This window comes from Scyliorhinus canicula, chromosome 5, assembly GCF_902713615.1.
Source record: "Scyliorhinus canicula chromosome 5, sScyCan1.1, whole genome shotgun sequence".
Classification (NCBI taxonomy): Eukaryota; Metazoa; Chordata; class Chondrichthyes; order Carcharhiniformes; family Scyliorhinidae; genus Scyliorhinus; species Scyliorhinus canicula.
The window spans coordinates 80,462,139-80,489,462 of NC_052150.1; the positions used below are offsets into that span (position 1 = coordinate 80,462,139).

The following is a 27,324-nucleotide window of genomic DNA, read 5'->3' on the forward strand; positions in this document are numbered from 1 at the left end:
GGGTAACTCTGTTGCCGTACAAAAATTCAATTTCAAAATTTGAAGAGTGATTTTTCAAAGTCAAAGGCTGCAATCAGCATAGTCAGTGAGGTATAATTTAAAACAACCTAGGAGTTACTGGCAAGATGAACATATGGTAAAAATTAGCGTCTTGAAGTTATGAGGAAGTAGTCTGAGAACTGACTTCCTTTTATCATGATAAAACTAAATTACAACTCAAGCATTCTGCTTAATTTATAACAAAGCCACTTACTACTTCGGGATCACACAGTCCATCGCCAATGGCCATTCCCTTGAAGTTGATCTTTACTTTGGCAGTCGGATTGTGCACATGGATATGGTAACCAATTGCAGGCACATACTTTCCAGCATAGGACTGAAGATGTTCACATATTAAAAGATATACATGTAAGAACTTCAGTAAAACATGTCTATTTCATTCACAACCCCACTGCTTGCATTGACGTTACTAGTGGTGTATACTCCTGTAATAAAATTAATGCTTTTAAAAGAAAACCAAAGTAGATTTTATGAAAATTTACATTTAGAATATAAAATTCTCTAGTAGCTTTTAAAACTTTGAATATAGACTGAAGGGAAAGCAAAAGAAAAACGCCGCCATATTATCCAAAAACAAAAATTACAAGATTCAATAGCAAGACGACAATTAGATCTTAATAAACTGCCTATGCTGTTGATAGATATATTTCATCTATTACAAGGTGACAGCAGAATTGGAGACAGACTTCAGAAACTCACTCCAGTGCCCACATGGTGACATTTGACATATCAAACGTTTACAGGAGGGCCATTAGGGGGGGACCTTGTATTTTAAAGGAAATATTAGAGAGACTAATTACCCATTGACATAATTCATCCAATTATGCCCTTCCAACCCAGCCACCAGCTAACCACAAAAAAACAGAGCAAAGTTGTTTTTTTATGTTGTTGTTCTGCTCCTATGATTCCATGGATTAATTAAACAGGGGAAGATGAAAAGAGGATGTTCATCCTCTCGCTGAGTGGGAACGCATGGCACACAACTTAGTACTCGACTCCCGGTTTGGCTATTCTCATTATGATTTTGATGTGGTCTGGGACATGGTGAGCAAAGTTCCTGGCCAAATTGTGCTGCAGCTTACTTAATCCATGAACATTGTGAGTTCACAACGTACATCAGACTCTGCTGCAATTTTGGGTTCCACTGGGCACCATGAACCCGACCAAATAAATAGGTATACACAGTGGTTTATAAAAGGAGCTCTGAAAGGGCTGCAACCAAGCTTCTGCAATGATTCCTTTATGGTCCAGGGAGGACAGATGCACCACCTGGCCACAGAGGGCCATTAATCTTTGGCACAATACTTGCATATATCACAATAAATACCTGCTCATCAACGTTCCGACCTGCCTCGGTGCTCTGTCCGAAGGGTGTGAGGGATGGACTGGGCTGGGTGCTTAGGGTATACTGGGTTACGGGGAAGAGGTCCACTGGTGTGGAGCACAGGCATTGGAGGTGAGCATGGGCAAGTGCCCCCAGGGCAGTCGGGGACAACCCCTAATGTCGATGCCGGGGACAGTAGGGGACAGGGCCTGATATGTGGCGGCGCCATGTGGTAGGGTCTACCCGGAGCGTGACCTACCACCACACACTGCTCGATGCCCAACCCGCCATTCTTCCCTTCCTCCACCTCGGACAACATCCTTACCTCCACCACGCCAGGGTTTGATAGGTCCGTGAGATGGAATGGCCAGCACGCATGCAGGGATCACCAGGGTGGACGGTGGAAAGTGTGACTGAGGGCAGGAGTCAGACCTCGTCAAAGGATGCTGAACATCAGAACTCATCGCGGAGTGGGTTGTCATCATCCTCCATCTTATGGTCCAGAACTACGGTTAACGCCAACCCGGAGCATCACGCTGTAGTGAAGCAGATAGGAAACACGGGGCGGGCGAGTGACGTTCAAGCAGCCGCAGGCCAGGCCCCCTAGTTGGCGAACCTAGTGCCGATTAGACTGTCCCGTGCACGCTGACACTAGTGCACCCATTCTACAGCCTTCTCTATCTGCCTGGGCCTCATGTCCTGCCCATGCTGGCCCTCCTACACATCACCCCCATTGCACTAGGCCTGGCATTCATCGTCCTCCTACAGTATGTTGCCCCTCTGCTGCGCAATGTTGTAGAGGACACAGCAGGCCACCACGATATGGGAGACCCTCTTAGGGCTATAATGGAGGACCCCTCCAGAGCAGTCCAGGCATCTGAACTGCATCTTGAGCATGCCGATGCATCACTCAATCACACTCTTGGTTGCTGCTTGGGTGTCATTGTCGCGGGTTTCAGCATTGGTCTGTGGCATCTGGATCGGCGTCAACGGCGTATCGAGCACAGATGTTCAGGATGTGCATCTCGTGGTCACATACCAGCTGCACATTCAAGGAGTGGTAACCCATGCGGTTTATGCAGTGCCCCCCTCATGCAGTTGAGCTCAAAGGAGGAAATGCATCACGTCAATCATCCCCTGGACTTGGGAGATCACTGCGATGGCAGCAAACCCTGCTGCTCAGGCAACCTGGTGCACTCGGTCCATATTCAGGCTGATGTATTGAGCCGACAGGGCATGCAGATCCTCCTGGATGGCGCTAATGCACCTGTGCAGCGAGGTCTGTGACATCCCAGACAGACCCCTGCTCGGCAGCTGGAAGGACCCATGGCATAGAAGTTTAGGGCGATCGTCACCTTGACGTCCACTGGGAGCGGGTGTCCTCCGCCATACCCCCCGTGGTTCCAGGTCTGCCATGATGCAGCAGATATGTTGCAGGGTCTCGCTGGTCAGCCAGAGTCTTCGACGGCATATCTGGTCCGGCAGTTCCTCAAATGACAGGTGTGTTGGTACACACAGGGGACACACGGGACTGATGTGGCGCCTCCTTCCCACCTCCTCCTAGGCGTCTTGGGCTGCCGGCTTTCCATCCTCATCAGCTGGCTTCTGTTTCTCTGGAGAATGCTCTGCTGCCGCAGAGCCTGTTCCAAACAGCTCCCGTTTCTACAGTCTCATGGCATCTGCCAAGGCTGCGGCAGCTAGATGCCAACCACTTCTAGTTGGGTGCCAAAATCCATTCACTGCAGTAGGTAAAGGGCAGATGTTAGCATGGCAGTTACGGCCACATCCAACCAGGTCCGGTATACCACACGGTGGCACTGACCTGCATATTCCACACACACCCCATTCCCACCCCCGGCTGTTCCCCCTGATGCTTCACCCTCCACATCACACTCCAGGCCCCGTCAGTGCCTGGCACTGGGGGAGCCTCTGACCCTGGCACCCGTCCCTAACCCTGCTGGCCGAGATGCCGATGGCTGGCGCAACCCATGGCTGCAGTACGCCCAGCAGCACCTGTCCTGCGTCCTCGTGTGGGGTCTGCTGTGGGCGTCCTCCTTGGGTAAACTGCATGATGCCCTGCCAGTAGGGTGGCGCCCAGCTGTGATGGGGGAGGGGGGGGCGGGGGGATTTTGACTGGTGCCGCTTTGCACAAACACGGGATACGGTGGATGGTCAGTGGTGTGTGCAGCCAGATGGCTGCCTTGCAGGCTGTGGCAATAGCTGAGACACCCTGGTCCCAGGGGGGACACCCAGCCCCACAGCCCTGGTCTCCCCCAACCTTATCCCACGGCCCTTTCAGACGCCCCCCCCCAGCCGACAGCAGGACTGGCAACCCACAGCTGCGCCTTTGGGATCATGTCTTACTTCCTCCCTCAGCCTCATCAGCCACGGAGCCTGTTTCCCAATCTTAAGTACCATAAGTGAACCATGCTGTCTGTACTGCAGAGCCCATAAAGCAATGGGAATTCTGAGAGAGAGCCTCGCGTCCCTCAAAGTGGACCCCCCTTCCTTGTTTGCTAATCTCACCCCAGATTGTAAACCTGTCGCCACTCGGAGCAGACGCTACAGTGCCCAGGACCGGACCTTCATCGGGTCCGAGGTCCAGAGGCTCCTTAAGGAAGGGGTGATCGAGGCCAGCAACAGTCCCTGGCGAGCCCAAGTGCTGGTAGTTCGGACTGGTCATCGATTACAGTCAGACCATCAACAGGTTTACGCAGCTGGACGCGTATCCTCTCCCCGTATTTCCGACCTGGTTAACAGGATCGCGAAGTACAAAGTCTTCTCCACAGTGGACCTTAAGTCCGCCTACCACCAGCTCCCTATTCGCGCGAGTGACCGAAAGCACACCGCGTTTGAGGCAGACGGGCGCCTCTACCACTTCCTCAGGGTTCCATTCGGTGTCACAAATTGAGTCTCGGTCTTCCAACGGGAGATGAATGGTCGACAAGCACGGTTTATGGGCCACCTTCCCATATCTCAATAACGTCACCATCTGCGGCCACGACCAGCAGGACCACGACACCAACCTCCAAAAATTCCACCGAACCGCCAAACTCCTTAATTTAACTTACAATAAGGATAAGTGTGTGTTTAGCACCGACCGGCTAGCCATCCTTGGCTACGTAGTGCGTAACGGAGTGATAGGCCCCGATCCCGAACGCATGCGCCCCCTGATGGAACTCCCTCTCCCCAACTCCCTCAAATGCTGCCTGGGCTTCTTCTCATACTACGCCCAGTGGGTCCCCAACTACGCCGACAAAGCCCGCCCCCTCATCCAGTCCACCTCCTTTCCCCTGTCGATGGAGGCCCGCCAGGCCTTTAGCCGCATCAAAGCGGATATCGCAAAGGCCACGATGCGCGCTATCGACGAGTCCCTCCCATTCCAGGTCGAGAGCGACGCGTCTGACGTAGCTCTGGCGGCCACCCTGAACCAAGCGGGCAGACCCGTGGCCTTCTTTTCACGAACCCTCCACGCTTCCGAAATCCGCCATTCCTCGGTGGAAAAGGAGGCACAGGCCATAGTTGAAGCTGTGCGATATTGGAGGCACTATCTGGCCGGCAGGAGGTTTACCCTCCTCACAGACCAACGGTCAGTAGCTTTCATGTTCGATAATGCACAGAGGGGCAAGATCAAGAACGACAAGATCTTGCGGTGGCGGATCGAGTTGTCCACGTACAACTACAATATCTTGTATCGTCCTGGGAAGCTCAACGAGCCTTTCGATGCCCTATCCCGCGCCACGCGGACCTCTGCCATCCAGGGGTCACTCGTTTCTACCATTTTATTAAGACCCGCAACCTGCCCTACTCCATCGAGGAAGTCAGGACAGTAACCCGTGACTGCCACATATGCGCAGAGTGGAAACCGCACTTCTACCGGCCCGAGCGCGCGCATCTGATCAAAGCATCCCGCTCCTTCGAATGTCTCAGCATCGGCTTCAAGGGGCCCCTTCCTCTAGCAGCCGCAACATTTACTTCCTGACGGTGATCGATGAATACTCCCGCTTCCCCTTCGCCATTCCCTGCCCCGACATGACCACATCGACCGTCGTTAAGGCCCTCCTCTCCATCTTCTCCCTGTTCGCTACCCCGCGTACATACATAGCGATCGGGGGTCCTCCTTTATGAGCGACGAGCTGCGTCAATTCCTGCTCAGCAGGGGCATTGCCTCTAGCAGGACGACCAGCTATAACCCCCGGGGTAACAGACAGGTCGAGCGGGAGAATGGTACCATCTGGAAGACCATCCTACTGGCCCTCCGGTCCAGAGATCTCCCTATTTCCCGATGGCAAGAGGTTATCCCCGATGCCCTACATTCCATCCGCTCCCTCCTCTGTACCACAACAAATCAGACACCTCATGAACGGCTTCTTGTTTTCCCTAGGAAGTCGTCCTCCGGATCCCCTCTCCCAACGTGGCTGGCCGCCCCCGGACCCATCTTGCTCCGGAAGCATGTGCGGGTGCACAAGTCCGAACCGTTGGTGGAACAAGTCCAGTTACTCCACGCTAACCCGCAGTACGCGTATGTGGAGCACCCCGACGGTCGGCAGGACAAGGTCTCCCTCCGGGACCTGGCACCCGCCGGCGTGCGGCCTTCCCCCCCCCTTTCAGCACAGACCTCCCCCCTGCCCCTTTTCCCCCAGCGCCCACCCAGGCCACCCCTTCCCCATCCATGGCGTCTCCACCACCAGCCCGGGGTACGGAGACAGTTCAAGGACCATCGCTCCCGGAGTCCAGGACATCAGCTGAACCACCACCATCGGCTGAACCAATGTCACCAACTCCCCTGCGGTGGTCTGCCAGGACGTCACGGGCAACAAAAAGGCTGATCGAGTCCATTTAACTTCAACACCACCATGGACCTTGAATGGACACTATGTACTGTTGCTAAATGTCTGGGCCATTGGGAAGCCAAGGATACATTTTTTTTCTCCTTACTATTCATACCACCAGTTCTCCCCCCCCCCCCCCCCCCCCCCCCCCCAGCTCACGTTGCCCTTCCCCCCGGCTTCTTTCTCCGCAAGGGGTGAATGTGGTGGTATGATTAGCATAGCTGCCTGCCATTGGTGCAGAACACCGGCTTACCATTGGCCCTGGTCAGTCATGTGCCTCTCGACCGGTTGGTTGAGACCAGTCATGTGACGGGTCCCCGATTGGTCGAGAGGCTGAGATAACCCCGCCTCCAGGGCGGTGTATAAATACCCAGTACTCCCGGCGGTCGTCCTTCAACTGTAATCGACCGCAGGGCTTAACATCTACTATATTAAAGCCATACTTTTGTTCCACAACTCGTCTCGCGTTCAATTGATGGTACATCACTCTGGAAAGAGTGAAATCCTCCTCTTCTTGTGCGAGGCTCTGCCTCATACAGTTCAAGGTGCTACATAGGGCGCATATGACCGGAATGAGGATGAGTAGGTTCTTTGGGGGCGAAGACAGGTGTACTAGGTGCTCGGGGAGTCCAGCGAACCATGCCCATATGTTCTGGGCATGCCCAGCGCTGGGGGAGTTTTGGAAGTGGGTAGCAAGGACGGTGTCGAGGGTGGTAGGATCCAGGGTCAAGCCAGGCTGGGGACTCGCAATCTTTGGGGTTGCGGTGGAGCCGGGACTGCAGGAGGCGAAAGAGGCCGGTGTTCTGGCCTTTGCGTCCCTAGTAGCCCGGCGGAGGATTCTTCTTCAGTGGAAGGATGCGAGGCCCCCAAGCGTGGAGGCCTGGATCTCGGATATGGCAGGGTTCATCAAATTGGAGAGGGTGAAATTTGCCCTGAGGGGATCAGTGCAGAGGTTTTTCAGCAGGGGGGGGGGGGGGGGGGGGGTCGTTTCGGTGAGTTGGTTTGAAGGGACGCGTACATGTGTTCCTTGTTCATGACGGGTGTTAATCTATTTCTTCTTTTTTGTATTTGCCCGGGGGGGGGGGGGGGGGGAGTGGGGGGGGGGGGTTTGCTCTTTCTTGTTTTTCTTAGTTGTTAATTTTTTTTTTGTTAATATCTTCTGTTATTGATATTTTGTGAAAATCTGAATAGAGATTTTTTTTTTAAAAAGAGGATGGCATCTTCAACGCTGAACTCTTGAGATTTTTGTCGAAAAAGCCTTTAACTCGTTGGGCAGTTTCCAGTGTTGACCATCATACAGCATAATATAGCAGACTTTAGACAATAAAGGATCTGGTGTGTTCATTCACATATATCACGTATCCATGAAGTTCAATGCGGCTACCACTTTGTTTGTTCTGGGGGGAGTCGGGGGTCATGTCGTCAGTGGAAGTTGACTCTGGATACGGCATGGGCGCGATAACCTTGTCCTCCTTGAAGAGTCGCAACAATGGTTTGTGGTCCATCAGTATTGTAAAATGACGGCCACAAGTGTTGATGGAACATTTTGACTGTACAAAGTACTGTCAATTCTTTCTTCTTGATTTGTATGTAGTTCCTCTCTGCCGCGGCCAGTGTCCTGGAGGCAAATGCAATCCGCTGTAATCCATGCGGTGTGTCATGGCGTCGCCAATGCTGTATGACGAGTCATCACACGTGATCACATGCGATTTGGCGGCATCGTAGTGTGATGAATGGGTAATGTGCCTTTAAGACCATGCACATAATGTCCCTTTAAGACCGGGTTTGGAACCCTGGGGGACTCCGCCTCCAGCTCCACCTCCCAAGGGCCGGATATAAGGTGATGTCCTGTGGGCGGCGCTCAGTGAGCACTCATCTCCCCAGCAGGCAAAGTTCTGTGTTTATTAAAGCCTTTGTTTTACAAGTACACTCTCTCGTGTCTTAATTGAGGATATATCAATTTAATAAACAGATTACGATAGGATGGATAGTGGCCTCAAGCCAGAAAAGCTCAACCTGGACGCACGTACGCCAGAAGCCAAAGAAATTTTTGAACACTGGCTTCGGTGTTTTGACGCCAACTTGGACTACTCAGCCAACCCCGTCGCTGAGCCTCGCAAGCTGCGTCAACTCCACGTCCAGGTGAGCCACAGAATCTCCAGTCTGATCGAGAAGGCGGCCAACTACAGTGTGGCAATCGAGGTACATGCACGCCCAGACTGGGGGCACACCGTGCTTTTTATGTGGCCAGAGCCAGCATCCACGACAGCGCTGCCCGGCCCGTTCTTCGACCTGCAGCGACTTTGGAAAGAATGGGCATTTCGCGAGGGTCTGCCTGACCAGGCCCAAGGCACAGAAACAAAAAGCCCAACAGGCCCAAAAATTTAACTCACAGCTCGCAGGCCCCACAACGCGGCTGCGTGGCGGCTGGACACGCCCCTTTCTGAGGCGTCATCGGCCTCGTGCAAGGGGGCGGCCATCTTGGCGGTGGTAATATTCTAAACCTGACACGTGCGACCGACGGGGATGACCATTTTGTGACTCCAACCCGGCAGAAGACTCAGACTATCCACAGCTGGGAGCAATCACCCTCGACCAGTCGCAGCCAAAGCACCTGCGGAACTCCATGATGCTCGTCCAGATCAACGTTCGTGAACTTCCTGCCTCTTCGACTCCACGAGCACGGACAGTTTCGTGCACCCAGAAACGGTAAGGCGCTGCTCCCTGCGCAACTATCCCGCATCCCAAACCATCACCCTCGCCTCTGGGTCCCATTCCGTCCAAATCAAGGGGTACTGTATTGCGAATCTCACGATCCAGGGCACCGAATATGCCCGTTTTAAACTGTACATCCTCCCTCACCTCTGCGCCCCCCTACTGCTCGGCCTGGATTTCCAATGTAGCCACCGAAGCCTGACCCTGAAGTTCAGGTGAACCCTTGCTCCCCCTCACGGTATGCAACACTGAGTTGCACCCCCCCTCACTATTCGCGAACCTCACCCCCGACTGTAAGGAGCCGGTGTTACAGTGCCCAAGATACAACTTTCATCAAGTCAGAGATCCAGCGTTTACTGAAAGAGGGGGTCATCGAGGCCAGCAACAGCCCATGGAGGGCACAAGTGGTGGTAGTCCGGTCAGGGGAAAAGAAATGGATGGTCGTGGATTACAGCCAGACCATAAACTGCTTCACGCAGCTCGATGCGTACCCCCTCCCCCGCATAACAGAAATGATCAACCGGATAGCGCAATACCAGGTATTCTCCACGGTCGATGTGAAATATGCCTACCACCAGCTCCCTGTTCACCCAGAAGACCGCCTTTATACTGCCTTTGAAGCGGCCGGATGGCTTTTCCACTTCCCTAGGGTCCACTTCGGTGTTACTAATGGGGTCTCCGTCTTCCAGAGGACGATGGACCAAATGGTGGACCAGTACAGGCTGCGAGCTACTTACCCGTACTTGGACAATGTCACCACCTGCGGCCATGATCAGCAGGACCATGACGCAAACTTCGAAAAGTTTCTCCAGACCGCCCGGGCCCTCAACCTGACCTACAACAAGGAAAAGTGCGTTTTCCACACAACCCGACTAGCCATCCTCGGCTACATCGTGGAAAACGGGGTCCTCAGGCCCGACCCCGACTGCATGCGCCCTCTCAAGGAACTCCCTCTATCCCATAGTCTCAAGGCCCTTAAACAGTGCTTGGCGCTTTTCTCCTATTATGCCCAGTGGGTCCCCAAATACGCAGACAAAGTCCGCCCACTCACAAAGACCACGGTTTTTTCCCTCACGGCTGAGGCCCGGTCGGCCTTCAGACGCATCGAGGCCGACATCATTAAGGCCGCTATGCACGCGGTGGACAAAACCATCCCTTTTCAGGTCGAGAGCGATGCGTCAGACGTCGCCCTGCCACCACCCTCAATCAGGCAGGCAGGCCAGTAGCATTCTTTTCCCGAACCCTCAACGCCTCCGAGATCCGGCACTCTGCAGTCGAGAAGGAGGCGCAAGCCATTGTATAGGCCGTGCGGCACTGGAGGCATTATCTAGCCGGGAGGAGGTTCACCCTCGACACTGACCAACAGTCGGTCGCCTTCATGTTCGATAACCCGCAGCGGGGCCAGATCAAAAATGACAAGATCTTGAGGTGGAGAATCGAGCTCTCCACCTTCACGGACGATATTAAGTATCGTCCAGGGGAGCTCATCGAGCCCCCAGATGCCCTGTCCCGTGGCACATGCGCCAACGCGCAGGAGGATTACCTACGAGCTATCCACAATGACCTCTGTCACCCGGGGGTCACTCGGCTCGCCCATTTTCTTAAGTCCTGCAACCTACCCTACTACACTGAGGTGGTCAGGGCCATGACCAAGGCTTGCCAAATCTGCGCGGAAGGCTCACCTGGTAAAGGCCTCTGGGCCCTTTGATCGACTAAGCATGGACTTCAAAGGGCCCCTCCCATCCACCAACCGCAATACCTATTTTTTAACCGTCATCGATGAGTTCTCCTGCTTCCCATTCGCTGTCCCCTGCCCCGACATGACCTCGGAAACCGTTATAAAGGCACTGCACAGCATCTTCACCCTGTCTGGTTTTCCCGCTTATATCCACAGCGACCGGGGTACATCGTTCATGAGCAATGAGCTGCGTCAGTGCCTGCTCAGCAAGGGCATCGCCTCGAGCAGAACGGCTAGATACAACCCGCGGGGAAACGGGCAGGTGGAGAGGGAGAATGCGACAGTTTGGAGGGCTGTCCTTCTAGCCCTACGGTCGAAAAGTCATCCAACCACTGGCTGGCAGGAGGTCCTACCCGATGCCCTACACTCCATCAGGTTGCTCCTCTGCACGGCCACGAACGAGATCCCTCACAATCGCTTGTTTGTCTTCCCCAGGAAGTCCACCTCCGGAGTCTTGCTTCCACCTTGGCTGACGGCTCCGCGACCTGTCCTTCTCCGGAGGCACGTGAGGAGCCATAAGATGTACCCTCTGGTCGAGAGGGTCCAGCTGCTACATGCAAACCCCCAAAACGCCTACGTCGCGCACTCGGACGGACGGCAAGATACCGTTTCCCTGCGGGATCTGGCACCCGCTGGTTCCCCTACTGACGCTCCCCCTACCCCCCCCCCACCCCCACTCACCAATGTTTCCCTCCCCTTGCACCGTCGCACCGCCTGTCAAAACCAACCACGTCCCGCCCTCGCTCCTCCTCCTCCTACCCCCATGCCAGCGATGTCACCGCCACCCCCAGCTACCCTCCCTACTCCCCAACCCCCCCACCCCGCACCGCACTAAAGCTCCGACCACCGTGCTCCAGGATGTACCCTCATCGAAGATGTCCGTGCCCGCCGCACCACCGACCGAGCTGAGAAGGTCGACAAGGATGATCAGGCCTCCAAAGAGAATGGACTTGTGATCCCACTTCACCCCCGACGGACTCTGTCTTTTTCTTAAACAGGGGGGAGAATGTGATGAATGGGTAATGTGCCTTTAAGACCATGCACGTAATGTCCCTTTAAGACCAAGTTTGGAACCCTGGGGGACTCCGCCCCCGGCTCCACCTCCCAGGGGCCGCAAATAAGGTGACTTCCTGTGGGTGGTGCTCAGTGAGCACTCATCTCCCCGGCAGGCAAAGTTCTGTGTTTATTAAAGCCTTTGTTTTACAAGTACACTCTCTCGTGTCTTAATTGAGGGTATATCACGTAGTGTGTCAGCAGACCGGATAAAGTCAGTGTTGTCTTTACTTCGGTGAACACCTCTTCCTGTGGTGCCCTCTATGCCCATAGCTGGTCATTCTTTAGCCGGACCTGAAGCGGGGTAAGCAAGGTTGCAATCTAAGGATGAATTTGCTGTAGTAATTCGTAAGTCCCAGAAACGTAGGCAGCTCCGTTGTGTTCTCTGGTGTGGGGGCCTGTTGAATCGCTCGCATCTTCTCTTCCACAGGGTGGCGTCTAGGTGGTAGCCTAAATAAATGACCTCCCTGGCGAGGAAAACACATTTCTCCATTTTGAGACGGATGCCCGGCTCTAAAAAGTGGAGAACCCTGCCTAAGTTGCTCAAGTGTTCTCGCTTTGTCATACCTGTGACCAATACGTCAGCTAAATAACCCACCACGCATTGCAGGACTGTCAAAATATTTTCCATGACGCACTGGAAAATGGAGCAGGCCGTCGATACACCTGAGGGCAACCTAGTGTACTCACATCGGCCCCTGTGGGTATTTATGCTCGCGTATTGTCTGGATCCAGGGTCTAACTCCACTGAAGATGAGAATGACTCATGTCAAGCTTTGTAAATGAATGAACACCAGCCAGTTTCGCATACAAGTCCTCAATGCAGGACATCGGATACCTAGCCAATCTATTTATTGTCAATTTATAGTAGCCGCAAAGCCGAACAATCTTATTCAGTTTGAGGGCAGGCACTACGACGCATTTTACCGGCCTAATGATCCAGAGGCCTTCAAGACGGCTGAGCTCTGCCTCAATCTTTACCAGTAGCGCATAGGGAACCACACGGGCCCAAAAAAATTATAAAGATTTTTATTAAAGTTCTCATTTTATAAAATGCACAATAAACAAATCCATTCAAACAAAATACTATTTTCAAAACCCAACCCTTGAAAGAAGACCCAAATCACAAACCCCCTAAACCCCCCCCCCCCCCCCCCCCCCCCGCCCCGAACCATTGACTGTGACCAATGAAAGAAGACAAAGGTCACCACTTCTGCCAAGTCAGTTATCAACCCCGCCCTTAATGTGAGACAAGGAAAAGCCCTTCGTCCCCCTCACATCCCTTTCTATCCCCCCCACCCCATCTCCCCTAAACCTGAAAAGAGCTGATCAGAAAAATTGACGCCTTCCTCCCACCAAACAAACAAGTTAGGCTCATTGAATCTTGTCCAAACAGGTCCAACAAGCCACAGCCCCTCCCTCACCTCACTCCCGTTCACTAGCTGAAATTTTACAGCTAGCAAAGGTAAACTCCCCACCGAAGGTGTTTACTCAAAGAACAAAGAAAAACAATGCTCCCCAGCCCGTACCGACTACAGACGAATAACCAAAACACAACACACTTACAATATTTAAACTCCCCCCAGGGGCTATATATTCCCATACTGTTATCCTGACCACTCCCCCGTCACCCATAGCCCCCTCAGACCCAAATATACAATAGATACCGCCCACAACATATCTAAAACCAACCACTCCAAATTTCCCCCATTAAAATCCCATCAAATCAATTTAATCAAGTCCATGTCCATGCTCCTCGACAAAAGCCTTCGCCTCCTCCAAGATATTGAAACAATGATCTTTCGACCAAAAAGTCACTCTCAGCCTCGACAGATACCCACCCCAAACCTGACTCCACTCCTCAATAGTGCCAACTTCGTCTTACTAAAAGCCGCACGTGCTTTGCCAAAACCCTTGTATACCTGGATAATGCTTCCTTCCCACCCCGAGTCCCGAGTCTCTTTGGCCAACTGCAGAATCTGCTCCTTGTCCTGACAGCTGTGGAATCCAATAATCGCTGCTCACGGTAGCTCATTCACCCATGACTTCCGCCAGAGTACTCCAATCCAACTCTGGAGGGGACATCCGCCCGTTCCTCCCCGAAAAGCTTGGTGAACATCTGACAAAAGTACTCAGCTGGCTTTGGGCCCTCCACCCCCTTCGGCAACCTCACAATTCTGAAGTTCTGTGCCCTTGACCTATTCTCCCAGTCATCCACCTTTGCCCTCAGAATCTTGTCCCTCTCCTCCACCACCAGCATCTCAGCTTCCAACGAACTGATTTTATCACCATGCCGCGACAAGGCCGCCTCCACACCCTTCAGCACCTCACCATGCTCCTTTGCAGTCCCTGAGGTTTTTTACAGCTTCTTCCGAATTGGGCCCCCGGATTGGTAATGATGTTGGATCTCTGCATCAATGTCAGCCTTAGACGATGGTTGGCTCCCCAGGTAGGATAAATGTTCTGCGTTTGGTAGGACTTCTCTGTTGATTTTGATGGAGGGAGACACCGGTTCCTGCCCTGGGGCGGGTTGGTAAAGATCTTGAATCTTGCGGTTGAGCCGAAGACCGATTTTTCGGTCTGCTTCCACAAAGTCGTCAAGCAGAGCTTGGTGATTCTCTTCTGAGAGAGCAGAAATGGCATTGCCATCCCCATACTGAAGTTCCATGAGAAATGTCAGTGTGATTTTCGTCTTGGATTTCAACCCGTTGAAGTTGAACAGTTGTTTGTCCATCCTGTAAATGATGTGCACTCCACTGGGAAGCTTGTTCTTGACAAGGTGAATGATGATGGTGATGGCAATGGAGATGGAGGAAAGGGTGGGGGCGATGACACATCCCTGCTTGACTTCAGTCTTCACCTCAAAGGGTTCTGTCTTACTTCCGTGTGGACTGTTAATGATATCATGTTGTGGTGGAATCGGAAGATGTTAACAAATTTCTCTGGACAGCCGGCCTTTTACAAGGTCTTCCGTAGCACTTCCCTTGGCCAGATCAATGATGGTCATGTAGAATGGTTGATGTTGCTCCTGGCATTTCTCTTGAAATTGTTGAGCAGTGAAAATCATGTAAGGAATTGTTATCTATTATATTTTATGTTTGTTGCAGTAACGGTATTAAAAACCTTGGTTTAAGATACATACAGACAGAATATCTGCTAAATCTGTGATTAAGGGGGCATAAAAGTGAGGTAGTCATTGATTTTAATCATTTACTTGTTTACAGCTAGATGGCTAATAGAACATTGTTTTGATTCTGAGGATCCCTGGGGTGTTGTTAGTTTATGAGGAATGGTGCTGAGTCCTGGATAAACAGGTTACAGGACATCTTAGTGAGAGGAGACCAAAGAATGCCTTATGATGTAATTAAGAGTGGAGCCTGGTCAGTGTGTAGTTTTAGTTTACTATAGAATTCTAGTTTGACAAGACAGGGTTTCAGTTGACTCCTGGAAGGTTCTCTCCAAGGTCTTTGCACTGAGAAAAGCAAGTAAACCTGTTGTTAACTTTATAAGTGGTCTGTGAACTATATTGGTTTGCTTAATTGGAATAAGTACATAGTTGCAGGTATAGGGAGTAAGTTAAAAGTTTGAAAATTTTATTTAAAAACTGCTTGAACTATTCATTGTAAAGCTGTTGCTTTGTTGCTAATGTGATTGATGCTGTGTTTAAATTAAAGTTTGTTTTAACATAAACAATATCCATTGATCAGTGTTATTACTACATTCCTCACAATTTTATAAATTACAAATTGTTGGGTTTCTCATCAGAATCCTAACAGAAGCCACACTGGCTTTCTGGAAGGACTTCTTCAGAGACTGATAGAAGGTGGCTAGCGAGGACTTGGGCAGGGATCTTCCTGGCAATGGAGTGTAGAAACATACTTTGGCAGTTGCTACAGTCCGCTTTGTATCCTTTCTTGAAGACAGTGAGGATGCCGGTATCCCTGAGATTGACAGAGATTTTTACTCTGTCCCAGATTTTCAGAAACTGCTGATGGAGATATCATAGAATTTACAATGCAGAAGGAGGCCATTCGGCCCATCGAGTCGGAACCGGCTCCTGGAAAGAGCACCCTACCCAAGGTCAACACCTCCACCCTATCCCCATAACCCAGTAACCCCAACCAACACTAAGGGCAATTTTGGACTCTAAGGGCAATTTATCATGGCCAATCCACCTAACCTGCACATCTTTTGGAATGTGGGAGGAAACCGGAGCACCCGGAGGAAACCCACGCACACACGGGGAGGAAGTGCAGACTCCGCACAGACAGTGACCCAAGCCAGAATCGAACCTGGGACCCTGGAGCTGTGAAGCAATTGTGCTATCCACAATGCTACCTGATGACAGGTGATGTCTTCTCCTCCAAGGCAGCACGGTAGCATGGTGGTTAGCGTCAATGCTTCACAGCTCCAGGGTCCCAGGTTCGATTCCCGGCTGGGTCACTGTTTGTGCGGAGTCTGCACGTCCTCCCCGTGTATGCGTGGGTTTCCTCCGGGTGCTCCGGTTTCCTCCCACAGTCCAAAGATGTGCGGGTTAGGTGGATTGGCCATGCTAAATTGCCCGTAGTGTCCTAAAAAGTAAGGTTAAGGGGGGGGGGGTGTTGTTGGGTTACGGGTATAGGGTGGATACGTGGGGGTTTGAGTAGGGTGATCATTGCTCGGCACAACATCGAGGGCCGAAGGGCCTGTTCTGTGCTGTTCTATGTTCTAAGTTTGAAAATCGCCACTGCAATCCTGCCCACTCCTGTGGATATTCCCTTCTTCGTGTGTTTAATGGTGGCTTTGACTTCATCCTCGCTTGGTGGGAGTCCAGGATCAGCTTTGATGGGGAGTTGGGGGATTTCCTCAAACACATTCTCATAACGATTGTATCACAATTTAGGTGTACTTTTAAGTGTTCTGTCCATTGAAGGTTTATTTTTTCTCTGTCTCTCAAATTTTATGTACATATATGATGAAAAGCTGAGTCCCATGTAACCCCACTTGAAACAGCTTTCTGGGCACAAATCACACCTATCATCCATCACTCTTAGCTTCCCACTACTGAGTGAATTTTGGATTGAACTTGCCACTTACCTTTGGCTGACATGGACTTTTATTTATCTAACCAGTCTATCACGTGGCACCTTATCAAAAGCCTTGTGTCATGGGAGTGCCCCTTTAAGAAATGTTTATCTTATCAAATGGCTTCAGTGATGTCATTGTGTTGGTGGTGCTGGGCTGTGGCTCTGGGCTTTACTTTCGTTTTGAGCTGGGAGCTGGCTGTGGCTCTGAGTTTTACTTTCATTTACACATTTTGGAAGCTGGATTCAGACAGATAAGTCTTGTTGTGTGTGTCTCTCTCTCTGCATGTTAAAAGATGTCTCCAGATCAGTTGATAATTTTATAAGTGATAACTGTTTTCTGGAAGGAATTCAAACCAACTGTTTTGGTAAAACATTTTTTTGGTTTACGGGATGTTGATACTTAGGTGAAACAGCTAAGGGAAGTTATTAAGGGTTATGTATAGAGTGTTGTAGCTGTGTGGGGTATTTGTTTGTAGTTGATAAAAATGCTTACTGTGTGTGTTTGTAAAAATGTTAACTGAATTCATAAAATAAACTCTGTTTCTGATTAAAAGTGCTTAAGGCCTCTGTTGAATAACACCTGAAAGGTAGGCCCTTGTGCTCCTCACAACCAAAATCTATAAGTAGTTGTAGGTCAGGTTAACTCCATGATATACTTTGGAGTTTTCTAAACCCTAGCCCATAACACTTGCTAAAATCCATGCAGACTACATCAAACCAAGGGATAAAGACCAAATTGTATTTATTAAGTGTGTTATCCAATTTTCAGTATACCCTATGTAAATTATTTACAGTAAACTGGATGTTTTTTAAGCAGATGCAGCAGCCCAAAGACAAGAAATGGAATGAATGACCATTTGTTTTTGGTGCTGTCGACTGAGGGTTGGAATGTTGGCCAGGACACTGAGGCTAACTCCCTGCTCAAAAACAAATAGTACCATGGGATTTTCTACATCCAGTTGGCTGGACATTTTATCTGAAAGACTGCACTTTAACCATACAGTATCGGACTAAAGTTTTAGTTTAGATTATCGAAAGCAATTTTTTCCATTTTGTGCTTCAGCATCAGTAATTGCCAGTGTGGCTGGAAAGAGAAAACCAACGTGGAGGATTGCATGTCTGTAATGGCGCCTGCTTATTTTCCATCAATTTATATTGGAGAAGGGCTTGAAATCACCATTTTTTGAGTTGGATGCCTGAGTGCTGCTAACTGAGCCATATGGACAGCAGAAAAGAAATATAACAGAAAATAAGCTGGCAGTAATAGCACAGTCAAGTCATGACAGATTTTCCAAACAATTGTAACTAATTTAATTGCAGTTGCTCAGAAAAATATTACATTACTTTATACAGACACTGGTTCTGAAGTTTTTAACCGGTTTACGCAGTTAAATTTATTGAAGACAGGCGATCTCTAAAGCAGTTTTAAGAATCTTGTGCCAACATAGAAGGCCAATCTTGAAACCATTCTTAACAAGCATCTTGAATGTGAATGCATTCTCCTCACAATTTTCCAAGTTACACTTTGAGAGCACAAACACAGAGACCATCAGACATTTACATCAACTAAAATATCTTGCAATGGGAGCAGAAAGGAAAAGACAATACATTGTGTGCTGTGCTGTTCTATGTTCTATGTCATGATTTTCAGAAAATAGACAGTGGTCCCTTGTTAGGCACTAATCTGTGTATGATTGAGAGTATGGACATGGGGCCGAGGGATGGCCACTGACTACAATCTCCGTGCTTGCTGACGCCCACCATGGCTCCCCCTCGCTGCATAACTTGTTAAATAGAAAAAACACAAAATTAGATTACCTACCTCTCCTGTGGCATAGAAATCATTCTGCTGATATTCATAGAATATCTGAAAGAACTGGAGGAGGGCGCTGCAAAAAAAAAGACAACTTAAATGATTCATTTTTGTTACGCCTGCAGCTAGACCCATCATCCAACAACTCAAGTACAGCTTTTCAATCATTTTTGGAGGTTACAGCTGTAAACGTGGACAACCCCATCTGCACTGGTCGAAAAGTAAGGTGATTTCACTACACACTTTCTAGCTGAGTGTAGTCATCCATTTGTAGCAAATTATTGACGTTTTCGCTGAAAAGTGCAATTAATTTTCCTCAGGTAAATTTGCATTCAGATTTGACCAGCATGAGTAAAAGTGAAACATCAAAGTTTTTAAAAATTCATTTGTGGGATGTGGATGTTGCTAGTTAGGCCAGCATTTGTTGTCCATCCCTAATTGCCCTTGAGAAGGCGATGGTGAGCTGCCTTCTTGAACCGCTATAGTCCATGTGGTGGGGGTACACCCACGGTGCTGTTCAGGAGGGAGTTCCAGGATTTAGGTGCAGAGACAGTGTCGGAACAGCGATATGTTTCCAAGTCAGGATGGTGAGTTACTTGGAGGAGGACTACCAGGCAGTGGTGCTCCCATGTGTCTGCTGTCCATGTCCTTCTAAATGGTAGTGGTTGTGGTTTGGGAAGTGCTGTCCAAGAAGCCTTGATGAGATCTTGCAGTGCATCTTGTAGATGCTGCACAACTGCCAATCAAATGAGCTACTTTGTCCTGGAAGGTGTCGAGTTTCTTCAGTGTAGTTGGGGCTACACTCATTCAGGCAAGTGGGGAGTATTCCATCACATGCCCGCAGATGTGTCTTGCAGATGATGGATAAGCTTTGGAGAGTCAGGAAGTGAGTTACTTACTGAATGATTCCTAGCCTCTGACCTGTTATTGCACCACAGTATTTATATGGCTAGTCTAGTTCAGTTTCCGGTCAATGGTCCACCCCCCCAAGCTGTTGACCATTCGGGTCAATGCCCCAAGATGTTGATCGTGGAGGATTCAGTTACTTTTTTTTTGTAAATTCTTTTATTGATTTCGAAAAGAGGAATGGAGCAGGTAAACAAAATACAATATAGAACCATGGGCGAACCTCTCCCCTACCCGGCGGGGCGGGGGGTCCTGCCGTAGCGGAGTGGCACCAACCACTCCGGCGTCGGGCCTCCCCAAAGGTGCGGAATTCTCCGCACCTTTAGGGGCTAGGCCCACGCCAGAGTGCCTCCCGCTCCGCCGACTGACGCCACCGTCCTTTGGCGCTACGCCGGCGGGCGTCGGGGCTGGCCGAAAGGCCTTCGCCGGTCGGCGTGAGTCCACACATGCGGCGGAGCGTCAGCGGCTGCAGACATCACCACCGGCGCATGCGCGGTGGAGGGGTCTTTTCCGCCTCCGCCATGGTGGAGGCCGTGGAGGCGGAGGAAGAAAAAGAGTGCCCCCCACGGCACTGGCCCGCCCGACGATCGGTAGGCCCCGATCGCCCCGCGCCACCCCCAGGACCCCGGGGGCCCGCTCGCGCCGCCAATCCCGCCGGCACAGAGGTGGTTTAAACCACGTCGGCGGGAGAGGCCTGACAGCGGCAGGACATCGGCCCATCGCGGACCGGAGAATCGCCGCGGGGGGCAAGCCAATCGGCGGGGCATGATTCCCGCTCCTGCCGATTCCCGGGTGGCGGAGAATACCGGCCACGGCGGGGCCGGGATTTACACCGGCCCTGGGCGATTCTCCGACCCTGCAGAGGGTCGCAGAATTCCGCTCCATAATTCAACTCCCGCCCCCAAATAAACAGACAAACATAAATGATACAAAAAACCCCAGTAACATTAACGGTCAAGAGTAATTAACTCTTTAAAGAAAGAGATAAGTGGTTGCCATCCACAAAAAAAATTCTCAATGGATCCTCTCAACACACTTAATCTTCTCCAAATATAGAAAAGACATTTCCAACCAGACTGAAGCATTGGGTGGCTTGGGGGACATCCACGTTAATAAAATCTGCCTGCGGGCTATTAATGAAGCAAATGCAAGAACATCTGTGTCAATCTTAGTGAAACTGACCAGTGCAGATGAGACTCCAAATATGGTTATCAAAGGACAAGACTGTAAGTCAATATCTGCAAAGAAGGATGACCAAAAACCATCCAGCTTTGGGCATGACCAGAACATGTGGATATGGTCTACAGGGATGAGTGAGCACCTGCTGCATTTGTTGCTTGTTTTGGAGAAAAACTTCCTAATTCTGGCCTTTGGAAAGTGAATTCTGTGCAGAACTTTAAACTGAAATAAGCTTAACCGAATACAGGAGGATAGGAGAGACATCTATTATGGGATTGTACAACTTTGAAATAGAACCACTGCTGGTTTGAGGCAATGACAAAATCCCTTCTAACAATGTACTTCTCAGTAGTTGAGGAAAGGTGCGAGCGAACAAAACCAGGGGCTTGAAAATAGCGCCAAAGACTAGATTTCGGTAAATTAAGTTTGGCTGCCAGCTCGCCAGCTTGGCAAAGCTCCCATCCACAAACAGGTCACTAAAATATTTGAGCCCTTTCTTCCTCCACAAGGCAAACACCAAGTTAAGCACGGGGGTGAAGAATAAGTGGTTATTACAAATAGGATCTAATAGTGAAGGAGTGGAAAGTTTAAAAAGCTGACCAAATTGTTTCCATATTTTTAATTTAGAAATCACAATGGGGTTTGACATGTATTTGGAGGAGGAAAAGGGTAGCGGGGCACAAATTAAGGCAGGAAGAGAGAATGAGCAGCCGGAGTGCGCTTCCATAAGACACCAGTTTAAACTTGGATCGTGACACCATGTTAAAATCTTTTGCATACTGGCCGCCCAATAATAGTGCAGTATCGGACTAAAGTTTTAGTTTAGATTATCAAAAGCAATTTTTTCCATTTTGTGCTTCAGCATCAGTAATTGCCAGTCTGGCTGGAAAGAGAAAACCAACTCGCCTCCCTCTATGAAATATCGCTCTATGGACTCTAGGTGTTCTGCCCGCCCAGATAAAGGTTAATATCAGTTTGTTAACCATAACAAAACACGATTTTGGTAGAAAAACAGGGAGACATTGGAAAAGAGACAAGAATCTGAGCAGAATGTTCATTCTTATGGATTGAATTCTGCCAGCTAAGGAAAGAGGCAAAGTATCCCAGCGCTGCAAATCCACTTTAATTTTGGTGACCAGGCGGGTATGTTTTGCTGTTTGAGGAGTCGCAAGAGACCACGTTATGTTCACACCTAAGCAGCAAAAATCAGCACCAGATATACAAACGGTAAAGCTCTTGGGGGGGATTTGTTTGGCGTCAGAATTAATTGGGAAACACTCACTTTTGTTGAATTTCAGTTTATAGCCACAGAACGAGCCACAGGCACTGAAAATACTCATTATGCCATCAACGCGGGTTAGTAATATATAAGAGGCTATCAGCATAAAAGGACACACGGTGCTCCACAACAACTCCAAGGAAACCCTTTAGTAGTGTGGATGACTTTAAGGATATTGACAGGGGTTCTATCACCAGGGCAAACAGCAGTGGGGACAGAGGACACCCTTCCCATGTTCCCCTGGATAAGGGGAAGTACTCCAAGTGTAGAAAGTTAGTGTGCGCACTCGTGGTAGAGGAGGTATGAAGAAGGTGAATTTACAAAGTAAATTTTGAACCAAACCGAAATTTACCCAAAAGTGCAAACAGATAATTCCACTCCACCCGGTCAAATGCCTTCTTCACATCCAGAGAGACAACAACTTCAGGGACGGTTGAGGCAGCTTGAAAGTATAATGCCAGGAAGATGACATACATTTGAGATTATGGGAGCAGTCATAGGTCTGAAGATAAACCGAGAAGCAGACTGGTGCCTGAGCTGGTAGGATAGTAGGCAGCCAGCTTTGTTCCCGTATTCATAAAAAGTCCCCCATGAACATTGTAAAATGTGCACAGCTTTATTTGTGGAAAGTTAAGTCAAATTGAGTCTGGAGCTTTAGCCTATCTGTATGTAACTTAGCATTGAGGGTAATGGAATATTGATGGTCTCTTTCTAAAAATTTAATCCACCAATTATTGTTGTTTTAATTTTCCTTGTTTAATAATATATAAATTGTAAGAAATTTCGTTTCCCGGAGAACCGCCATGAGGGTCTCCATAATACTGATGGGGTGATGGAATCAGATTTGTTTGTTTTCATAAAAACATCTATATTGGTAGATATAGATTTACAAAAATCCTTGTCAGATAGTATGTTTGTGTCAAGTCTCCATGGAGGCTGACCATTAGCTTTGGACGCAAGGGCCAGATCAAGGGAGTGGGGCATGTGGCTGATACACCTATGGCAGAACACTTGGCAATTTTAACTGTGGGGAGAAGAGCTTTGTCCAACAAAAACGTTGAAGTGTCAGTAAGCATGGTGGACATGAGAGAAGTGACTGGCTGGAGGGTACACCAAGGTCCACACAACCCATTTGAGTCATCAAGGTGGAAAGAGCCTTGGAAACGCCAGAAAGGGTTAAAGTCTTTGGACATGAATGATCCAGCTTTGCATCTATAACAAAGTTTAGATCCCCTCTGAAAATAAGATGGTGGGTGTCCAGATTAGAAAGGGAAGATAGAAGCAAATTTCATATCATCCCAGTTAGGGGCATAGATGTTCAGTAAAACTGCAGGAGTTTGAAAACATGTGCCACTAACTTTTGTATAACACCCACCAGGGCCTGAAATTATGCTTAAGGGGGAGAACTGTATTCTTTTGTTAATCAAAATTGGTGCCCCCCTAGCTCTGTTGTTAAGCTGGAGTGAAACACCTGGCCAACCCATGCTTTACGTATGGGTTATGATCTGGTTGCGATCAATGCTAATGTGGGGCGAAATTCTCCGACCCCCAGCAGGGGCAGAAATTCTCCGCCACCCGGGAATTGGCGGGGGCGGGAAACGCGCCGCACCGAGCGGCGAGCCCCCTGCGGCGATTCTCCGGTCCGCGATTGGCCGAAGTCCCGCCGCTGGGAGGCCTCTCCCGCGCTGAGGTTTGAACCACCTCTGGTTGCGGCGGGATCGGTGGCGCGAGCGGGCCCCCGGGGGGGGCGCGGGGCGATCAGACCCCGGGGGGTGCCCCCACGCTGGCCAGGCCTGCGATCGGGGCCCACCGATCGGCCGCCACAGCCTCCACCATGGCGGACGTGGAAGAGAATCCCCAGCGTGCATGCGCCGGTGGTGACATCAGCGGCAGCTGCCGCTGATGTCACCACTGGCGCATGCGCGAACCGGCGAAGGCCTTTCGGCCAGCACCGGCGCCGGGCGGTGGGTGTCAAAGGCCGCTGGTGCCGGTTTTGCCGCCAGTCGGCGTGGTGCCAACCGCTCCAGCGCGGGCCTAGCCCCTCAATGTGAGGGCTTGGCCCCCAAAGATGCGGAGAATTCCGCACCTTTGGGGAGGCCCAACGCCGGAGTGGTTGGCGCCACACCGCTACGCCGGGACCCCCCCGCCCCACCGGGTAGGGGAGAATCCCGTCCCTTATCTCTAACACGAAGATGTGTTTCTTGAAGAAATGCAACATCACCGTTAAGGCTCTTGAGATGTGAAAACACTTTGGAATGTTTTACTGGGTCATTTAATCCCCAAACATCTCATGTGACTAATCTGAACGAGAGCCCTGTACTGCCCTGACTGCCTAAGCTAGTCATACAGAAAGGAAGACTTTGTAAAACGGTCAGTAAATTGAATGGAAAAGAAAGCAAAGCCAAGAGGATCCATTAACCTACCGTGTTAACGGCGCATACCACCGACATATGAGCTATATTATATAATATGCTATTGGAAAGCTGATTGTTCTAACTGCATAGTAAGAGCTCTAGTATAAACAAAGAGTCGAACACACCCTTAATTTTGATATCAAATGGCCTTTGCAGGTACTCAAACACATGATACCCAAAAACAAAACCATAAACTTAGTAAGCCCTTCAGGAATTAAGTATGTGCCGCTGAAGGAAAGAGTCTGCCATCAAAGAAGTGATCTTCTCCGTTAAATGTGAGATGGAGACAGGCTGGGTGAATCAGTCTGAAGCGAATTCCTTTCTTGTACAACGTGGACTTGACGATGTTAAATGCTGCATGCCTCCTTGCCCGGTCTGCATTCATGTCTTGATAGATCCTTATTGAGTAGCCCTGGTAAGTAACATCGCGGAGTTCCTTTGCTCACTGAGAAAAAAGCTCCTTATCTTTGTAACGATGGAATTGGACTACAATGGCTCACGGGGAGGAGAGGGGTGGAGACATCAGGGATTTGGTCAAAGGGTACAGTGGACTCGGTCTATCTCCAGGGGTTGAGGAAATGTACCTTTGTCCACCACCTTTTTGAATAGTTCCGTCATAAAGCTTTTTGGGTTTGACCTTCAATCCCTTCTGGTTTACCAACAATGCGTAGGTTTTGTCATCTTGACTGGTTTTCCAGGTCATAGATATCATAGAATTTACAGTACAGAAGGAGGCCATTCGGCCCATCGAGTCTGCACCGGCTCTTAGAAAGAGCACTCTACCCAAGGTCAACACCTCCACCTTATCCCCATAACCCAACCCAACACTAAGGGCAATTTTGGACACTAAGGGCAATTTAGCCTGGCCAATCCACCTAACCGGCACATCTTTGGACTGTGGGAGGAAACCGGAGCACCCGGAGGAAACCCATGCACACACGGGGAGGATGTGCAGACTCGACACAGACAGTGACCCAAGCCGGAATCGAACCTGGGACCCTGGAGCTGTGAAGCAATTGTGCTATCCACAAGGCTACCGTGCTTGACCATACCCCGCAACGACACACTATTCTTAATCACAGCCGTTAGCCTGGACTCCAGTGTACTGGTCCTGTTGCTGTGATCCAAAAGAGCCATCCCGATGTCGCTAGGTGTGCTGGTGTGAGAGTCAACAGCTAAATGAATGGTGTCAAGGGAGGACTGAATAGGGCCCAGCAATTCTTCTAATTAATTTTTCAGCTCCAGAGCCAAACTGCGTCGGGATTTGTCGAGCTTAGTGACCAGAATTTCGCTCAGTGTTTCAGTTGTTAGAAGCGTAGAGGAGCCCACCACCATCTTAGCTGAAGCCATCCACTAACCACTGCGCCACCATGCTGCCTATCTGTCCCTATTTCTGACAGATTTTCTGAAAATTTTATTACCAATGGTCCCTGGAATGAGGGTTTCACCAATGTCTCTCAAGGTCAATTGAGCCTCTATATGGATATCAAATTAGAACTGGGGAACCTTAAAGAATCAAGGTATTCATCAAGTACCAGCTTCAGCACAGCTAAATAAACAAAATGGGTTTAGTGCATGAGGAGAACTTCGCAAAAAGGGGACGGTAAGAAGAATTGGTTTGTAAGTTTTTAAGCTGGGCACTAGATCAAATGAGCAACTGAAGTTGGAAGACTCTTTCTTAGAAACCGTATTGATTCTGTACATGAAACTACCTTGTTGACCACACTGTAGACATCAATGGTCAGCAATTACAGGAAAGGATACTTTATATTTGACGCAAGTTCTGAATCCAGGTCTAAAAAAATTATGTGTGGCAGAAAAAATGAATTCAAAAAGTGAAGTACTCTAAGACATAGGCTGAAATAAACTCTGATCTAATTGTGAAGGAACTTTGTCCTATATACAAACAATGCAGATAGTCGCAGCAATATAATTTGAAGAGGAGGTCACCTTGAGGACATTTATTTAAAGAATAGGAAGATGGATTTCTATTTGTGTAAAGTTTAGATATGCAGATAAATAGAACAAAAGGACTGACCTGTACAGGTCCCTTCCGACATCATCTTCGTTTTGCGCATAGCCTTCATCATGGTCAGTAAAGCTGAAGCCAGTGCCAACCTAATGTCCGAGAATAATGAAATATTATCTCCATATGACAAGCACAAAAGTAAAATGATACCACGTACTCCACTTCACCTTATTTTTGTAAATGTTGAGCAGCCATTTCCAGTGCATAATATTCCCAGCACAGAAACAGGCCATTGAGCCCAACAGATCCATAGCTGTGTTTATGTTCCATATAAGCCTCCTCCTACATTTCAGCATTTCACCCTATCACTATATCTTTCGAATCCTTTCTCCCTCTTACACGTCTAAAAATTAATTCACGAGATGTGGGCATTGCTCGATAAGCCAGCATTTATTGCCCATCCCTAATTGACACGAGAAAGTGGTGGTGAATTGCCTTCTTGAACCACTGTACTACCTAGGGTATAGCTACACCAACTGTGCTGTAAAGCAACGGTGTCAACCACTGTGCTACTGTGCTGCCCATACTTACTACTTTGCTGTTTTGCATGCACGCAACCTTGTTTTGCAGCTTCACCAAGTTGACACCTCATTTTACGGGATGCCTGGTTCTGCTCCTGGCATGCCCTGCTGCACTCTTCATTGAACCAGGGTTGATCCCCACCCTTGATGTGGGAGATATGTCGGACCATAACACTCCAGATTGTGGCTGAGTACTGCTGCTGCAATTCTGCTGCTGCTGCTGAAGGTCCACTGTCTTGAACTGCTAGATCTGCTCAAAGTTTAACCCATTTGACAGGATGGTAGTGCCGTGCAACTCAGCGAAGGGTATCATTAATGTGCAGAGGGGACTTTGTCTCCATGTTGGTTGTGCGGCAGTCACTCAGATTGATACTCTCATGGCCAGATGCATCTGC

The 27,324-nt window shown here is 49.5% G+C and overlaps 1 protein-coding gene across 1 annotated transcript in view; it reads right to left on the reverse strand.

Moving 5' to 3' along the window:
- The window catches only part of cpvl (carboxypeptidase vitellogenic like), a 152,155-nt gene that overhangs the window by 66,761 nt on the left and 58,070 nt on the right, over positions 1 to 27,324 (reverse strand). Inside the window, exons 6-8 of the mRNA XM_038797278.1 lie at positions 26,418 to 26,497; positions 18,611 to 18,677; positions 254 to 376 (exon numbers count right to left, since the gene is read on the reverse strand). Coding sequence (XP_038653206.1) covers positions 254 to 376; positions 18,611 to 18,677; positions 26,418 to 26,497 — 270 coding nt within the window. The remainder of the gene's footprint in view (positions 1 to 253; positions 377 to 18,610; positions 18,678 to 26,417; positions 26,498 to 27,324) is intronic.